Below are 18921 nucleotides of genomic sequence, written 5' to 3' on the forward strand. Positions count from 1 at the left end.
AAACAAGACTTCCTTTTATTGTTCCAACACGTTTGATCCACGAAATATCATTTCATGTGTACAGTTCTGCAAATCCTGTTAAATTCCCACTACTTTTACAAGATGAAAGTTTTGCACATCCCAGATAAATTGCATGCGTTTTGGCTTTTACCTTATTTACACTTCTGTGAAATAATCAACATTACGCGAGACTCACCTGTCTGAACTTGTCCTCAATGCATTTATAATAAGAGTTACGCAAAACATTTTGGCTTTCTTTTCTGTGAAACATGAAAAATCATTCATTTAGTCAGAAATGAGAAGATGCTGTGAAAAGCACATGATGATGTGTTATCCACTAGCGGTGGAGTGTGTGCTCTTGCTCTAATCTCTCTCCCTCACCCTGAGAGGATGGTGTCTGAGGAACGCATGCACTCGCTGAAACTCTTCAGAGCGCTCGGGCTCTTCTGTTAAAGCCGGTAACGGTTTACGTTGGCCAGAGACCAGAAATCCGGCGAGGATTTGGCAGAGCTGAAGCTAAGATCCTGTTTTACGGGTCTGCCGATCTTAACGTTTGGGAATGAGGAATATGTTAAAGAAGTCACTGGGTCAGTGCTGTATACATGGAGATGCTCTGAAGTTTGTAGTTTCCTCTACAAAATGTCGAAAAATCTGCAGTTAAGGTGTAAAAAGTTGGTTTAAGTCTGAATTTCAATTCTTTCGTAAATGACAGATAAGAAAATGTTCTAGACCTGTAATTTAGCAGTCAAGTTTTATCATTCCCACATGTATTTTTATATCATTTTATCTTTCTTGCAAGTTCTGCACTCATTATGTGGAAAGTTCCTACAAAAATGTTATTCACTCTTACATGCAAGTCAAATTACTAAATTCATCTGCAAACATTAAAGCAAATAAACGCTTCTTTCTCTTTCAGGCTGTAATTTCGGAACCAGTGCTGTCGCTCCATCTCTCTTTTTATCTCATTTTCGCTTTTCCCATTTAATGGAAGACAGAGTTCGCTCGGCACAATCTCACAGCAGTTCGTAACTGTTTTATGAGGTGTCTAATTTATTTGAATCTCATTTGTGTGTTTTAGTATATGTCTTTACGCCGGTAAGGTTTAGGGGTGGGGTTAGGGGAGGGCCTTCAATTTGGCTTTTTTCTAATAATCGTACATTTTAGTATGATTCCCATCATACAAGTTCATACTAATTAGCCACTTCGTAAAATAGTAACGAATTCCCGCAAGATCAGGCTGGTTCGCACGGGGATGACGCGAATGAAAATGAGCGAATGAATTTGGACGCTTGCGTAAAAACCCAACACAATCTAACGGCAAAGAAGGTGGCTAATTTGTATGAATTTGTGCGATTTAATTCGTACATTTTAGTGGTAGGTTTAGGGGCGGTGTTAGGCTTCAGTATTGCTTTTTCTACTAATCGTTCATTTTTTGTACAATCACAACGTACGAATTAGCCACCTTGTAAAATAGTTAAGAGTTCCCGCAAGATCAGGCTGGTTCGCAGGGGAATGACACGAATAATAATGAGTGAATGAATTTGGACGCTCACGTGAATACCCAACACGATCTAACGCAAAATCGTAGTTATTTTACAAGGTGGCTAATTTATATGATTTCGTACGATCTCATTCATGCGTTTTAGTGTTAGGTTTAGGGGCGGCGGGGTTAGGGTTGGGGCTTCAGTGTTGCTTTTTTCTACTAATCGTACATTTTTTGTACGATTCACAACGTACGAATACATACGAATTAGCCACCTTGTAAAATAGTTACAAATTCCTGTGAGATCTGAATACCGTGCGTCAGAGCACTGTCGCAGACATTTGGTCTTAAATGTTCCTTGTACCCGCAAGTACACTTCTGACTATGGATTATATACCGTAGTACAGTAAAATGTGTAAACCGTTCATATTTAAACTTTCAAAATCTCACCCCAATTTGCCGTTTCAGAGGAAATGCATCAAGGCATCAAACAAAGCTGCAGATTTCAAGACCTTTAGTACTAGTCTTTAAACTTCCCATACAGTATGTAATATCATCTGTGATGATATATGGTGAGTATTGACTTGCCATTTTAAGTTGTGAATGCCAAATTTCTGAAACTTATATATATTTTTCAGATTCAAATGACTCGTACCTTTTCTATAGTTAGAGTTTTTTAAACGAGATTTTGTAAGGTATTTTTCTGCTTTAAAACTTGTTTTACAAAACAAAACTATGTAAATCTTGGAACTCACTGAAGTAGCTCCAACAAAGAATGCATTGACAGGTTCAAGAGAAGTTCCCCATAAAGTTAATAAATGTCCCCTGTGGGAGGCATCTTCCCCGTCCTTTCAAAAGCGATTTTCAGACCTCGTTCTAGTAGATGTTGGGTGCTTTTATCTCACTTATAGGGAGCGTTAGGGGCTCAGGATGGGGGAATGTCAAAGGTCAGGTCCTACCCTTACACACATGTCTTATTACATAGTCTGTGTGTGGCAGAACCATGCTTTACTATTGTTTTATTTGTAGGAAGGCTAACCCATGAATACTGGACAGAATCACTGTTGCGTCGATTTCTGTGAGTTTTGTCGAGCACCTCCTGAGGACTGTTGGCTGGAACAGCGTTCGCTGTAAACACAAAGCAGAACATCTGAAGATTAACACTGGGTGGTGTAGACCGATGTCTAATCCTTTGTTATCTGCCGAAGCAGATTCTCAGGAGAACTTCAGACGTTCCCACACTGCTGTGCAGAATTCCACCCCAGATACCCAGACAGAGGCATCTCAGTCCGCCCTGGATAATCCCAGCAGGAAGTTTCCCTTTCCTGCGGACATACACTGTGCGTTTCGTCTTGGAGAACTGACAGAACTAACAGTCGCTGGCTACCGGGGTCTGTCTGCTCAGATTTACCAAACTTTTATTAGGAACGTAAAGCGTATTTAATGATTGACGTGTTCCAGTAGCTCGACCGGGACTTGTTTCTTTTACCATCCGTTGGTATAATTGATTTGCTTTTTTGTCACTCTGAGTTTCCTTTACAATGGTGAGGTTTTTCAGTAAAAGCAACAGAGCACCAGAGATTGTGGTGTGGGTGTAGCTCAAACTGAGCCGCGTTCAACCCCAGGGGTCATTAAACGTCACCTTTTTCAGTAGCGGAAACATTTGGCGAAGTGAACTCCAATGTCCTCACGCTCGACTGCAAAGATGGCGAGGTATTTACCCATCTCAGCAAGCTCTCGCACCCCAGCGTCAGCATCTCTGCTGGGATAATCTCCTTTCAGGACAAACAATGTGCATTCCAATTTTCATCACATGTTTAATGAGCCCCCGGGTTGCACTTTTTGAGACCGCGGTGAGAAATTGCTGATTCAAATAGGAACACGGTTAGTCGTCTCGAATTGTTTGTAGAATACCAAATAACTTTTCATCCTACATGCATGCATATGTAGAGTAGCATCCTACAAGAAATGACACTGGCATTCCATAGCATTTGATATATGAGCGCAATTTAATGCGCAGAGATTTGTTTGAGATGTCTGGAAATATTAATGCATCATTCATGGAGATGATATCGAGACCCTGTGAAATTACACGTGGCCACATCGCAGCACTCCTGAATTTCAATTTTTTGAAAGGCAACAGATTGGAACGCTTTGGTTTAAAGAACGTTCATGCGCTCTACAATATTCCCCACACTTCATTTTTTCTTCTTAAAAAAAGCCACCCTTAAAAAAAAGTTGATTCAAGTGTGCAATTACTATGCTCGTTTTAGACAAAAATGATAAAGTATATATATATTTATATATATAACGTACTACTTAGAAATACACTTAAATACTTCTTAAGATAAAAGCCAAGACGATAGATTTACATTGTATTATAAACGTGTGAGTCAGAGTTAATAAAACAAGTATACTGAGAGTATACTTCAAAGTGTTCTTTCATCTACTAACAATGTGCTACAAGTATTGAACTAGTAAACTATCGGTATATGTATTATTTCACTTGTAATATAGTAACTGCATACTTAAAAAAAAAAAAAGTGGCTCAGTTTAGTGCAAAGTAGTACTGAAATAGTAGGTACATGTACAGTACATGACATTAGAATTCTTAGTACATGAAGAATGTCTAAAATATACCTAAACTTTGCTGAAGGATCCTTAATAAAATGAACTTGAAGTATAAGGGCAGTTCTTGCTCATGACTCAAGCTCCGCTGTTCTCCACTCCACTTTCTAGAATAGTTCAAACACTGCCAAAAGAACAACACTTTTAAATCTTCTTGCATGTCTTTCATGACGTTAAAAATACCGTTCTTGAAACGTCAGATTGAATTTTAATTTCAAATGAGAGATAATACAAGCATGTCAGTTTACATTTTGAATTCCTTGTTTGAATTGCGCAGGAACGTCAGTATGAATTGTGAATTTAAATGAGAATCACAAAGGGATGTCACTTTAATGAGCTTTAAACACTGGAACAATGTTACTAGCGACCTCTATGGATTAAAACTGATATGTGTTATAAATAGCCGGTGTGAGGAGGAATGACAGCGTGCGTGTTCTTTGCCCCATATGACTCATTACATTACTCCTGTGAACTCTGGTGAAAATGAGATTTCTCGTTATTAAATAGAAACCTGTTTAGTTATGTTCTTTATAGACCTCACCCAGAGACTCCTGTTATCTGTTATGGATCTGCTGTAGCCACAATGCTTTAAATGTAATATATTTAACCATTTGGACCGTCAAATAATGATCAAATAATCAGAGATATGTGTAAAGTATCTATTAAGATGTCTGTTAATATTTAAGGCTTTATGTAAGAATAGAATAGAATAGAAACTGCACACTTCGAATTCTGAATAATAAACTTGTTTGGTGTATTAATTCTGACTCATTCATATCCCTGCAGTTGTGAAAATATTCATTTGATTGTTTCATTTCTATTACACACACGAGGTTGCTTAATGTAAAGGCTGACCGGGAAAGGCAGATACTGTACATTGAGTTCTTCAACGCGCAGAATCAAGTGGCCAATCGTCGCGCGGCGGGCGTGTTATCAGAATTAGCTGCCCAATCCCCCGAGAGGAGGCGTGTCTTCGAGCCCCGTGTAAACAGCTGAAAGCAGGAGACGGGAGATTTGTATAAATATCGGTGTGCCGCGCTGTCATCTAAACTGGTGTGGGAGCGCGCAGACTGCCGTCCGTCAGCCGCGCTTTTCCCGTGGAGGTGACAGCGATTCGTTCACGCTACAGGTTGGTCTGCCCTCGTGGACCTTCATCTTTGTGGAGTCTGAATTGTGTCACTGTTTGCTGTACTTTACACGCAACATAAATGTGGAGCGAGGCAAGCGCGCGGAACCAGGTGCGTCTCTCGTGGTTTCATCTCATCCGTAACACGCGTGTGTGATCTAGCTGAGTTATTTGAATAATAGCAGCAACACATCTGCCGGGGAGACACGTCTGACATGCATTCATATGAGCGCGCATTGAATGAATGGACAGCTGAACCGAAACCAGCGTTTCCACAGGCGGATCAAGCAGGTAGAGTGAGTTGTTGTTTGACAAGTGATTGTGCCGACGTGTTTCACCTGCGCAAGTTCAGACATAAAGGGAGGTAACAGTGCGCGTGGGTAACAGGCGCGTCACTTCATCCCGGAGTGCGCGTTCTGCGCGCTGGTCCATGTGGAGACCGAGAGCGCGCGACATCTCACGAGCCGGTCTCATCGGATGCTCGAGATTCAGATCTGTTTGAAACTTTCGGTCATTTCACATGTACGTTCTCATATAACTGTTTGCATAATGTAGTGTGTTGCACTACACTACAGTACAGTGTAGTATAGTATTCTGATTTTTGTAGTGCGCTATAGTTCACTGCAGTGTAGCACACAGTAATATTTAGTTTTGTGTAGTATTTTAGTTTTGTGTATAGGGTTGTTTATGTGAAATGCTCTTTCATTGTAAGTTGCATTGGAAAACTAAAATATGGTATGGTATCATATGTTGTGTAGTAAGTGAGAGTAAGTGTAGTGTGTTAAATTCAGTATACAGCATGCACAAGTACAGTGTGGTATTGTGCATCATAGTTCAACAGTGTAGTGCAATAATGTATTCTAATATAGTATGGTGTAGTACTGTGAGAAATAGTTGAATGTGCTAAAATGTGATATAGTGCGGTGCGTTACCTTTCAGAGCATTTTGATCATTTCCATGCACCTTTCCCATGACACCCAGACCCTCAGAAGGACACAAGTTTCAACACGTTTCATCATCATCATCTGCACAATCAAGGTATGAAAAGATTGTATTCCTCTCTGCTTTGCATTCGAAAGACTTCAGGTCCACTGTAGTAATATCAGTAATTAGAACAAGAAAATGCATGATGCTGTTCATTTGTCGTGTTGATCCACTCCCCAAAAGTGTTAAAATATTGCCTGGGTGTCAACACAAATGAGTGCTGCAAATTCTGTGGAAGTAGTCACACTGCAGACGGCCCGTGGCGCTCATCTGCATCTCTTTATAGACAAAAAGGTGCCAAAGCTAAAAGTTCATGTGCGGGGGACCACAGACTGCGTCGTGTCCAAACAATGCCCGCTGGCAACAAGTTGTTTTTGTGCCTTTGTGAAATGATAGCCCCTCATAAGCGGTGCCCAGCGAGTGGGCAGTTTTATTTTCAAGCCCCATTCATCAAGCACTAAACGGCGTGTGAAATGGTAAAAGGCAGAGATTTCTCTCTCGGGCTGTGCTGTCGGAGTGGGTGTTTATTTATTTGTCCTCGTTTCATTCGACACTGTTTCTCGTGAAACAAATATTTTAAGTGCTCGTTGCATGCGAACGCACACTTGAACCGTCTGTCTTCCCGGCGTGCATTGTTGAACTCCATCCAGCATTGGAATTGCTCTTCAGATATTTTATAAAGAGCCCTCAGCTAGTTGTAACTTGTGTATTGTGGCAGACGGTGATAACGGGCAGCGGCAAATCCACGTTCTTGTGAAAGTGTTGTTGCTTATTTTTGGCTGTTCATGAAACACCTGAGATGCATTGACTGGCTGGAGGCTGACCTAGTTGAGGACCGGTGGACAGATGTCCTGTTGCTGCGTGTGTGTTTCTATCTGTGCCCCAGTGCATGTTTCAGAAGCTCGGCAGTATATTCAAGATTGCCTGAGATGCCGCCTTCTGGCATTGGAAAGCAATCCCAAAATGCATTGCGGCGAGGTTATGAAAACAAATCTGAAGTCGTTCTTAAGGTAACATTAAGTTATTTATGAAATGAAAAAGTATTCAAGATTACTACTATATACTGATTTTCAATAAGGATTTGTGTGTAACGCATAACAATGATTGTAAAATGAATTTTAGGTATAGGATTGACTTTTTAAGAAAGTTTTTGGGTCGTTTTGATTGGCCGTTGGGCTGGTTTTGTCACGCAGACCTGGCAACCCTGCACGACATCATGCCTGTCTCTCACATGTCATGCATTTATCATTCTCTCTGTCCTCTGGTTTGTGGTATAAAGACCACAGGGTGGGTGTAACCACAGTCCACACCAGATAAAACCCTTGAAATATCACTGCAAACCACTGTCAGAGTACATGATATATCACCTTATCAACCGTGACTCAGGTGTCACAAGCTCTCGTTGGTAAAATGTCATACACGGCGTATCAAGGGTATCAGCGTGAACATTTACTTCATGACTAATGTATGAAGTAGCAGTTTTTGCTCGGTCCCCTGAACGTCAAACCCATCTTTTATCAAATACAGTAGTTCACCTAATAAAGAATTCTGTTGTTATGTCCTCATTCTGACGTCGTTCCGAAACGCCACGCTTTGTGTGAAAGACAAAAGAAGTGCGTTGGAATAATCTTTTGCATAAGATTGCTGTTCACAGTGACTCTGGCAGTCAGTCAAGCACCATAAAAGTTCTTCAGATGACTCGTGTGACAGATTTAAAGTCTCACTATAGCTCAGGGCTGCACAATATAGAGAAATGATCGAAATATTGAAAATGTGCATATTGCAATATGCATATCGTAATGGTTTGCGGTACATTGTCAGATTTCTTTTTATGTATTACAATAGGAAAACTTTGCTGTTCACTTCCACAAGTTGACTTCCAGAAGAAGCAATGTGAAAAAGGTATGTTGGTTACATATTTTGAAGTTTTCAAATATTTTTAGTTTTACAAACTTGCATGATTATTTTATCGTGTAGCGCACATTGTAATATTTTGCGAGTTATAGCGTATTTCATTTTTCTTCATTATTGTGCAGCCCTACTAAAGCTTTGTGTGAAGAACAGACCAAAATGTAAGACTTTATAATATTTCGCTTCACGGCAGCTTGCAAATCTCATTCAAAATCTTACACAACACACAATGCGTTTCGTTTGCCTACACGCATGAGAATCAAATTCTTTGTTATCAATGACCTCCGAGGCAGCGTTTTTGACCTTTGAACTCGATCAAGACAGATTCAATTCACTTGTATGGAAAAGAGCCGCCTAAAGATTTTTCAAAATAAGAGCGCAAAGGTTCAGAACAACATGAGGGGGAATAAATAACGGCAACATTGTATCTTTATCATTACAAAAAAGCAAGATGTCCGCACATTTGGTCACGTTTATGCTCAAACATCACCTGCCGTGTGTTGTGTATTCATCTGGGTTGTGAATGTGTGAGGTGTCGCTGCAGTGTGTGAGCTCGTGGTTTTGGCCTGCCGCTGTCTGGGGAATCGCGGCGTTCATCCACATAATGTCATGACACTTGCCTCAGCTCATTTCCATGTAAATGAATAACTATCCGGCTTCTGGAATATTGACATGAATATTGAAAAATGTGAGAAGATGGTAAGTGAATGTAGTGATTTATGTCTACGAGGGACCCGTCTCTATTTAATAAGGCGTTGGAGTCTATTGAAATTTGGACGAACATTCCATTCGCATGAAATATGATTTATGATCGATGGCTTAATTTGTGTTTAGGGTGTGTGAAGATTGTCTAATTTGGCTGATGCTAAACTGTACGTGTGTGCTGTCAGGAGGTTGTAGCGGTCAAACTGTAGTTAACAAATCATGGATTTTAATGGAATAAACCTTAAAAACAGTTCGTTGTGGGATTTTTACCTGATGTGTGATTCGATTCGAAGTGGTTTGTGTAAAAAAATTGTGTATTGACTTGGACGGATGAATTGTTCAACACAAAAATAAGAATGTGCGCTAGCAGAGTAAATACGGTCAGTTTTGATTTCATGTTTTGGACATTTTTGCCTTACAAAGCATGCTGGGACGTACACGCAACAGCATGTTTACCAGATTAATGACTCTTATGAATTTTTCACCTTCATTACAATCAAAGCTGGCAGCTCGAGGAATCAGCGGGTGTACGTACAATACTTACAACCCACAGATTCACCCTTAAGATCCCAAGGTTATGAATTCGCAGGTGGATGACAGCGCCATATCTCTCAGCCCGTAAACAATCTCTGTGAATGAACAGCAGGTTTGTCAGGCCTGACACCTGTCAGCACCGGAGTAGTTCATTGGCTGTTTGACAGCCTCCATTTGGACACTCGGATGTTACCAATAACTTAGGTCAATGGAAGATTCTTGCCAACTACCAAAAGCTCGCAAAAGACTCCGAAACGCATTTGATGAGTTCTGCGAGTCATTTTTGCAGATTTATGTCACGCCGTGTTGAAAGAGATCGTAAAACTAACCCCTAATTTGTAGTAAAGCTGGTAAGACGGAGTGGAATGTACACTCTGCCACAAGAAGATGATTGGTGACTACGAATGAGTGCGACAGGCACGAACAACACCTGCTCCAGCCCCCAATGTACGGTTTTTCAGGGAAAGACGGCGAGATTGCCGCATGAACCTGTAATATTACAGACAGTAGTTTTCCCCCGAGACGTGTGTTGTTAGCTGAAGAATTGTGTTGCATGCTTGAGGGCCGGTTAGCTGGACTGCAAACTCCATCGCATTGCTTTCGTGTGCATGCCAAATGGACCCTTGAGGGATCTTTGTGCCCCGGGTTTTTTGAGAAGCATATCGGCCCGCTTATCACCACCTTCCTCTGCGGGATGAGGTTGGACCTCATCCATCTCCTGACAGGTTGAAATGAAGCTATATGTCTGAGGGCACACTGACCCTGAACACGCATGAGCGCTGTCTTTCGTCACGGCACTTTTTTTGCGATTTCAGGAGCCCCGCTGGCTGACTTTTAAATAACAATAGAGGAGAGAATTCAACAATAGATGATTTATGGAAGCTGAGGTGCCTCTCAAGTGTTTTCTCGTGTGAATTTGTTCCGCGTTTGGTGTTCGGGGATGTTGATTATTGATTCTAACAGGGGTTTATTTTGGTGGAAGCGTCTGATCTGTAATTCAGCTGTATCCTGATAAACAACAGCAGTGGGGGGTTTGTTGATTTGGAAACCGTATTGAGGCAGATCTGGTAAAATGGGATTCGGAATTGATTGTTGGGTTTCAAACGCAACTGTTAAAATGTTCAAAAAATGTTAAAATGGTTCCAGCGATGGCCACGAAGGCATCTTGGGATGGTCTGTTTTGGATTTGATTGGTTTCCTTTCAATTCACGTCTTTGAAGGGGGTCAAGGTTTGGCTGGTTTGTATAACTGCACCATTATGCATATCTGTCCATAAACAACCATTTAAAACTACATTTGTGTTTTTTTGCTTGCAATATACAAATGGCAGAAATGTTATTCGATTACAACCTATTAAGTATTTTACTTCTGCCTATTGTTTTCAGCGCTCTTAAAGGAATAAAAATAACATTTTCTGATGCTATTGAGTTGGCGTAAGAACTGTCCCGTCTTCTTGCGGCGCCATCTAGCCAGACATTTGTAACATTCTTATGAGGTTTTTCTATTTCGAACTATTTTTATGAATTTCACAAAAATATATGATTACTAGAAACAATCACCAATGGAAGACCCCCCCAAACCAAACCTTCACTGGCATGAAAACGGATCAAAACTGTACGAATAACATGGTGCAGATGAATTAGCAACTTCGTAAAATCGTTACGAATTGCCGTTTGCAGTTGGTCTGTTAGCGGTCCTTCCTGACTTTGAGTTATTTTATTGTGTTTCTCATGGCTGTTCGCTTTCAAACAAATTGCCATCGGAGAGCAGCCGTCATTCTGCACAATACAGACACACCAGGCAAATGCGAATGCTTGCTGTTTCATGCGTCTAACATCCTGATGCAAAATCCAAAGGGACAAATATGAAAAGCAAAACTTTTTCTCCAGAGATGTCACCTGGCAACAGTGGTAAACAGCTGCTGCTAGTATTCACAGCGCAATTTGCACTAATGACGCAAGCTTACAGAAATTTTGACCCAATGTGAAAAGTGACCCGTGAAGATATCCGAATCGAATTCGGGTTTGCATCGAACCAAGGCCAAATTGAAATCATCCCAGGTTGACCCCACTGAGTGCAACCATCTTGCCTGCTTCCTGTTTTCTCTGCATTTCCAAAAATACACCTGCTGTTGAAGACACATGACTTACAAAAGCACTCACTAGAACTTCAAACTAAAGCTGTGCTCCCCAGAGTGAATCCAGCATCTGCTTGTTCCACTTAGCTGGGTAGTAAAATGTGCTTTATATTGTAGTTTGCGACCCATAACCCTTTAGGGCACGTTTGAGGTCTCATAATATATTGCAGCTTGCAGAAGACAAAGCGCTAAATATAGCCATCGCGCTGCACGTTGTTGTGTTAGCTGGCTGCGTATGCATGGCTAACTGTTCTTAGACAAAAGAGCTCGGTTTGTTGCCGATGTCGAATATGTCCTTTTTGAGTAACCTAAATATAACTTTGACATTTAATGATGTGAAGTTGTAGCAATGACCACGCACTGTAACAACAGTCAGGCGGTTGCTAATTGCTAACCTGTCACCAAAGAAGGCGTCTCGCTAACTTTAGTCACTGAACCAACGCAAATACAGCGCATTGTGACACGCCCACTTCTCATTTGCCTGTCAAAGAAACCAATCATCATTCGGAAACGGCTGCTAACGGAACGTGTTATGAATGTAATAGCTCATGAGAGAATTTCTAATGATCCACTAATGGCAATAATTCACAGTTTACATAGTTAAAGATGTCTTTGAGTTTCTTGGTAATGCAGCTTGTGGAATCCAAGCTGTGCCAGTGTTAATTGTGTCTCTGCGGTGACAAACTGCTTTATTTTCCATTAGAGGGTGATGATAACATCAGGGGAACGCATTTAGCACGCTTGTTTTCCCTGCAGATATCGACCAGGATGTTGAAAACCCATGCATGGGTGATAAAAGTGTGAGGTGGAGAAGTGAATGACAAATAGCTACAAATCCTCAGTGTTCTTTCGGTGTACGTCGACCGCTCGCGTGAGCGACCACTGCGGAGACGCACCCATTTATCAAATCTTTCCGAGGTATCCTGGCAGTTAATGCGTGCCGGTCTCCACTCCGTCCAAGAACATTCCTCACTGAGGCTAGAGATTGCCTCTTTTCCTCGGGAAGTTATTACAGGCGAGGTCAGAGGTGACCTGTGTCTTGCTTCAGATCGCCATTGTGATCCATTTACTCTCTGGCTGATATTGTTCTGGAGCAATTCACACTGAAGATCAAGCAAAGAAAGCAGTACCGTCACACAAGCTGGTGTGTACTTTTTGTCACAGTTAACGGTGTGCAAAACGACATATTTAAAAAAAGAAAGGACAGCAGGCCTCAATTTCCACCATATGGCCTTGAGTGTAAAACTGACTGCTTGATTTCAAACATATGCCGGTAAACCTGCAGGATTGTGGGATACCAGTCAAGTGTGCTCCAGATGAACTGGAATCGGTTATTAGCCAGTTAGCTATGTTGTATACCTCTACATGTCTTTTGGAATTTTGTCGAAGTGTTGAAGCAAAGACTGACCCCTGTGAGATCAACTAAGTTTTAGATAAGAGTTTAATCCATATTGTCATTCGTTTAGCTTTATCGTTGATTTGTTTTCGCTTTATCGTTGACACTGTTGATATCGTTTCAGAAACGTATGCTTAACGTTCGTACAACCTTTGTTTAAAATCCAACAGCAGACCCTTTCGCCTAAGTGGATTTGCAATGAGGTTAATGTGCAATTATTCATGAAATCTTATAAAATAACATTAAACTAGAGGGGTTTGAAACCGACACAGCAATTCAAGCGAGAAAAGTTAGCAAGGCGCTTAAACCGTTACCTCATTCAGGAGGTCAACAGGGACAACGACAGATTTGCAAATCTTTAGTGTCCCTTAATTGAATATTTTTCTCCATTTGTTAAAAGGCGTTCCATTTGAAGGCTATTTCCTTTTGATAGTGTTTTTAATAAGATTAGCTGATGTAATTTAAGGTGTATTCCCCACAGATAAACAGGTTTGAGAGAAAGAGGTGGTGCTGTTTTAATTAGAAAAATATTGTCACTCTTTTTTGTGAGGATGAATGGAATCCGAAGGTCTTCTGGCAAACTGTGTTACGTACTACTTTTGAAAAATGTAAAAATTCAAAAAGGAAAATACACTTGGGCAGAGTCGATTGTCCTTACCCAAACACAAAAGCTTATGTGAAGGATGGTGATATTTATACAACCTTCTGGGTCAAAAAGGAATACGGTTACGTGTGTGCTTTTTTGTCAGTACGATTGTTCATAATATCCTTCAGCTTCACCTCTTGAACAGATTTCGTGGTTTATATGTACACACTATAGTCTTTGTATACATTAATTTCTAATGTGGCGAGTTCTTTTTTTAAATGATAGTTCTACCAAAGTCAAGGCCATGGGTTTCGATTCTTGGGAGCATATGGACTGATCAAATGCACATTGCGTAAAATCTTGTCTAAACATTCTTAAATCAAAATACATTTCCTTGACAAGGAAGATATTGAAAGGGTGGTCTAACTTGATTTAGTGTTTCAGACTCTGCAGCTACATATGATGTCAAACTCTCTGGCTTCTGCTTTTAATAAGTTATAAACAAATATTAATCATATTAAAAGGTGCTGTAAACAGTTACAGCCGTTTGGCCCTCGCCAGACTTGGCCACTGAATTGGAGCACCTCCATCCATTCAGCCACACACTTTCTTTCCAAAACCCCGGCCAGCAAAATCCATTTTCAGCCAACATGAACACGTGGAATCATTCTCAGGCATGGACTGTTTTTGATTAGATTTTTAGGGTCTAGACCTGTCACAGCGACAAGTGATTTCTATTTCATTGATACCTGCCATGCATTAAGGACAGTGTATGCATGCTATTTAAAAAAGTCACTAACGGCACCTTTACGACTTCTGCAATACTGCAAACTATGCAGTTCTGAAGTTTGAATAATTTCCCCATGGTATTAGTCAAATGGATTTTTGCTTTACAAAGGTCAGAGTTTACAAGAATTCAACTTTGGTACACCACAAAAAGCTTTGGTCTGGTTTTGTTGCAGACCTGGCAACCCTGACATTTTTAATTGTGGCTTCAAGTGTCTGAATGCATTTTGGTGCAGCTGTAGATTCAGTTCATCCGCACCATCCACTAAAAAGTCCCCGATTCCGTATTTTTCTGGCTGATGTTGTCAAACGGTTGGTTCGAGTGACCGGCGGGTCAAGTCAATAGTCCCTCTTAAATCCTTACACACGGCTCACAGCAGCAGGTGCCGCTGACGGTTCAAAGGCTCGGTGGCGTCACAGCTGCAGATCAGCACTCACATCTGGCTGTGTAAATCCCTGCTGAATCCTGCCAAGATGCACAGCGCCTGCTTTTCAGAGGACTGCATTGGACGGTGGACGTGTCCTTGTGAGTGAATGATCCGTTTTGAAGAGTTACCTGCTCTAAAAAGCAGTCACTGGAACATGTCTGAAAATCAAAACACAAATCTTTAGGGATTGTCGGAAATATAAAGTATAGCTTCAATTTGGACATTTAAGACATTTTTGTAATGTCTGCATGTCAATGCATCCGACCAAGTAGCATCTGCAAATGCAGATCATTTTCATTTTTTGGATGAACTATCCCTATCAGGACTGTTTTCTAATACCCTTTCTTTCTTTTATGTAACACATTTGATGCATCTGACATGTTTGGACACAGCTGACCAAATGACTTTTCGACAAACCGTCTGTTTCGTTTTCTGGCTAACCGCTTGGTTCGGTCCCGTGGCATAGGAAGAATGTAAAAATCGCTGGGTCACTTACGTCCGCATTACACTGGAATTCAACCTTTCACACTGCAGTTGTGCCAGTCCAATGTCAACACCCTCCGAATTTCAAATATTTCAGTCTGTCTGACTTACTGTTACTCAATGTCAATGACAAATCACAGCGTAATCTTTCACAAAGCCATCGTTTCATTTTTTATTAATTAGAATTTATGCAACCAAGCCTGCAGCAATATAAATAGACAGACTGATTTTGAGGAAAACTGACGTCCATGGCTTTCCTTGGGTTGCCAAGTTTATGGTTTTCCCACGGAATTGGGCTACGTGTTTTAAACTGTGTTCGTGGATTGTTTTTATTCCGTGGGTTAAGGGAAGATGGGTTTTGTTCATCAGCATTCAATTTTAAGGTAAGATTGGACTAGTTTTTTTCGGACATTGGGCTGGTTTTGTTAGCAGACCTGGGAACCCTGTATTCCACAGACCGCAGACATGTAGGTCAGGTGAATTGGAGTCTCTAAATTGCCTGTAGGTGTGCGTGTACGTGTGTTAGCCCTTCGATGAACTAGCCACCCATCAGGAGGAGGGCTTCTCTGCCTCCCTCATGACACACGATGAAATGGACTCCAGCACTTTCTTGCATCACCCCTACGTAGAATAAGCGGAATAGAAAACTGATGGATTTGAACACTCATTTGAATGCCTTGATTGCGTCTGAAAGCATAATTAAATTAGCCGCTTATTTAAAAGGGGATTGTGTAATTAACGCGCCACCATCCAACCATGCACGTCTGTGTCAGCTAGTCATGAATCTTCTTTTGTGCTTCATCTACACTGTGATGGCAGGAGAAAAACTCCTCTGTGCACCTGTGAAGCTGCATGTCATTGTGTTCGCAAGAACACAGTGCTGTGGACATCTAAGATTCATTTCACACGTTTGCATACCAGACACTCTTTTTGTGAAGTGGGACGTGACTGTTTTTGCACATTTAATGACTGCACAGGCAACATGAGTCTGGAGATGATGTTAGCACTTGCATTTTTCACCCACATTGCTACATTCACATGCTGAAAAAACAACAACAGAAGAAGTCTTTTAGTGGTGTCCACGTGTATTGCGACTAAACCTGTGGTGGACCGCTGTTGTATCCGTGAAGACGAACTCAGCTTGACTACTATTGGTAACTATAGTGCAAACGTTTTTTAAACCTCAAACTCCTTCCATATGATCTAAAGTAACCCTTTTTAGTTTGCAGACACTGTGTTTCAAAAGAACTACCTGCTGGTTTGTTTTGTTCATTCGCTAGCATGTCTGTTACAAAACGAAGCCTAACATTAAATCAAAGCAATGCAATATTTTTCTTGTTTCCTCATGTTTTTCAGAAAGGGTAATCTTTTGCTCATCACCGGAGTTGTTTCGAAATGAGCCCGTGTTCCCAACCAGGACAATTAGCCGCTATGGAGTTCCACCAATCGGGTTGCGGTAATTACCGGAAATGATTTGTCTTGATCGCGGCGACTCTTTTCTTTCTTCGTTGCCTCTCTCAGCGGTTGAGATGGCTGAAACTCCACGGTCTTCCAGCTCATAATTGGCAGTCTACAGGTGCAACAATAGCCCCTGTGGAGGACTGGAGGAATGATTGACGCTAATGAATTTGCTACAATGGTGTAATCAGTAGTGAACATGGCCGTGTGGGTGTCTGCGGGTGTGTGTGTTGCTATATTGCCTTCGGAGTTCTTTTGTTCAGTGTGAATTCTGCAGGGATACTCACTGCACCATCTCCACCGTACCCTCACACAAACACCTCCCTTTCTCTCCGATCGTTTCCCTTTCGTCCTTGGCTCTCTTTTCTTCTCACCTCCGTTTTCTTCTCACTGTCCGTTTACTTTGCAAAAGCGATTTTGCAAGGGTTTCTTTTTTGCGAGAACTATTAGATATGTTAGCTAAACGTTTATAGAACGTAAAAATAACGTAGCAATAACATAGTTGTTGCGTTTCCTTCTCAAATAGGGATTTTGACCTGTCGCACCTCTTGATCTTATCAACTGTAAGCAACAGCTCAATCGTAAAAAAACAACGTTATGACAATCTGTAAGATTGAGGAGGTTCCTCACAGTGGGGTTACTGATAGCATGAGGCCTAGCCTAACAAGCACTCGCAGCCGTGCTTGCACCTCTCTAACCAGTCTCACTTGGCCCTTTTTATAGGGATAGACCTCCTAACATAGCCCTGTTTCCCCCTTCAGGCGTGGAGAGGCATTACGATAAGAAAAAACATGGAACAGTGTCTCATGACTGTTACAAATCTTTTATGAGCAAATGGTAATTACAGAGAATAACAAAATAGTTGTTTTAGTTCTTGTATGCAACCCTGTTACTGATTTTCCCTCTGTTGCCAAAAGGGGGGCATTGAAATTGTGATGTTGGAAAGTAAGCTAATTTTGATCCTTTTTATAACATGACAAAAATAATTTCTGGTTCAGTTTTAACACAAACTTGACTGCATCCACAGTGCTCAATCATTCAACCCTGTTACTTAAATTGTAACCACACTCAAAAGTAATTGCCAAACTAATACCAGTGTTTGTATTTATCATTATGGATATAGTTCTATTTACCATAACTAAACCAACATTTGGTCAAAAGCTAGCCAAATGAAGCCCTATTAAACATTTTGATGCATAGTGAATGTTGATTGCTTGAAATTAAGAGAATTCTGATTTCTGGAAATGACTATAAACCTTAAACCTTATGTCAACTTTATGGAAAACAGAACTGTTCATAATATTTAGTTTGGCCTCCTTAGGTTAAACGTGTTTTTAACGCTTTCAGAAGGTCGGGCATCTTTGTTCACTGTTGACTTTAAACATTGACCTAAAATCGAGTTTCATTTTCAGTTCTGTTACTTATTCAACAAATCTGCTGTCTGGACACTGTGTTGTGTAAGAAACTAAAACATGTATCTGTAAAGTCAATGCAAGACAGCTGCCCAGCACAAGTTTGTATTTGCAATAAATAAACCTGCTCTTTAATACCAAATAACATCATTGCATCTCATGTAGGTAAATGTTTCAGTTCCCGCTTTTAAAATATTATTCCACATCCTTTAACCAAACCATTTGAACTGTAAACTCGGAGTATACTTGCTTAACTTGAAGTTGAGGAACCCCTCCTGCTTGAGTGGATCTGCTCTCGGAGCACTTTTCTCTTTCCATGTGGCCAGACACAGGCTTTGATATTTAACCTTCTTTTCCTGGGGTTGGTAAGATTTGCGTAGCTTTAAGAAAGGATCAACCCTGCACTTTGTGGCTGCTTCAGGATCTAATTTTGACTCCATGGCTGTGCTTCAAACCCCAAACCAGCAGAATACTTCATAGACCACCCGCTATCAAGTAAACACGCACTCGTTCTGCGATCTTAAAAATGTAAGTCTGTCATTCACAAATGTGAATACACGTATGTTAACATCTCACACCTGTGTTTATGGTGCCAGCGTTGCATTATTTTGCGAGTCCTGTTATTTTTAAACCTTTCATCGTCGCTTCTATGTTCCTCACCCACAATTGCAAAGAGAATTCCCTTTAATCAAGGTCGGCCCACAAGCCCGAATAAAGAGCATAGCACCAACGAATGTGTCACGTTTAGCCTTGAGCATCCACCACAGTTTAGGCTATGTTAGCTTTAAAGTCAACATCAGATCTTATCTTAAATATTACATGTTCCTTGCATTAGTGTGCATTGTTCATTGGTGAACTTTATCC

General features: G+C 40.9%; 1 protein-coding gene across 4 annotated transcripts in view; it reads left to right on the top strand.

Annotated features, from left to right (window-relative positions):
• The first annotated feature begins 5112 nt into the window (after positions 1 to 5112).
• cemip (cell migration inducing hyaluronidase 1) overlaps positions 5113 to 18921 on the top strand; it is a 95981-nt gene continuing 82172 nt past the window's right edge. The window contains exon 1 of one of the 4 annotated variants that reach the window (XM_057356065.1): positions 5113 to 5240. Coding sequence is in view for 1 of the 4 variants with exons in the window: in XM_057355909.1 (XP_057211892.1) it covers positions 5453 to 5528 (76 nt within the window). In the remaining 3 variants the exon portion in view is untranslated. The other 3 variants (XM_057356150.1, XM_057355909.1, XM_057356230.1) reach the window with 3 other exon arrangements.

The sequence above is a fragment of the Triplophysa rosa genome, linkage group LG1 (assembly GCF_024868665.1).
Source record: "Triplophysa rosa linkage group LG1, Trosa_1v2, whole genome shotgun sequence".
NCBI classification, from domain to species: Eukaryota; Metazoa; Chordata; class Actinopteri; order Cypriniformes; family Nemacheilidae; genus Triplophysa; species Triplophysa rosa.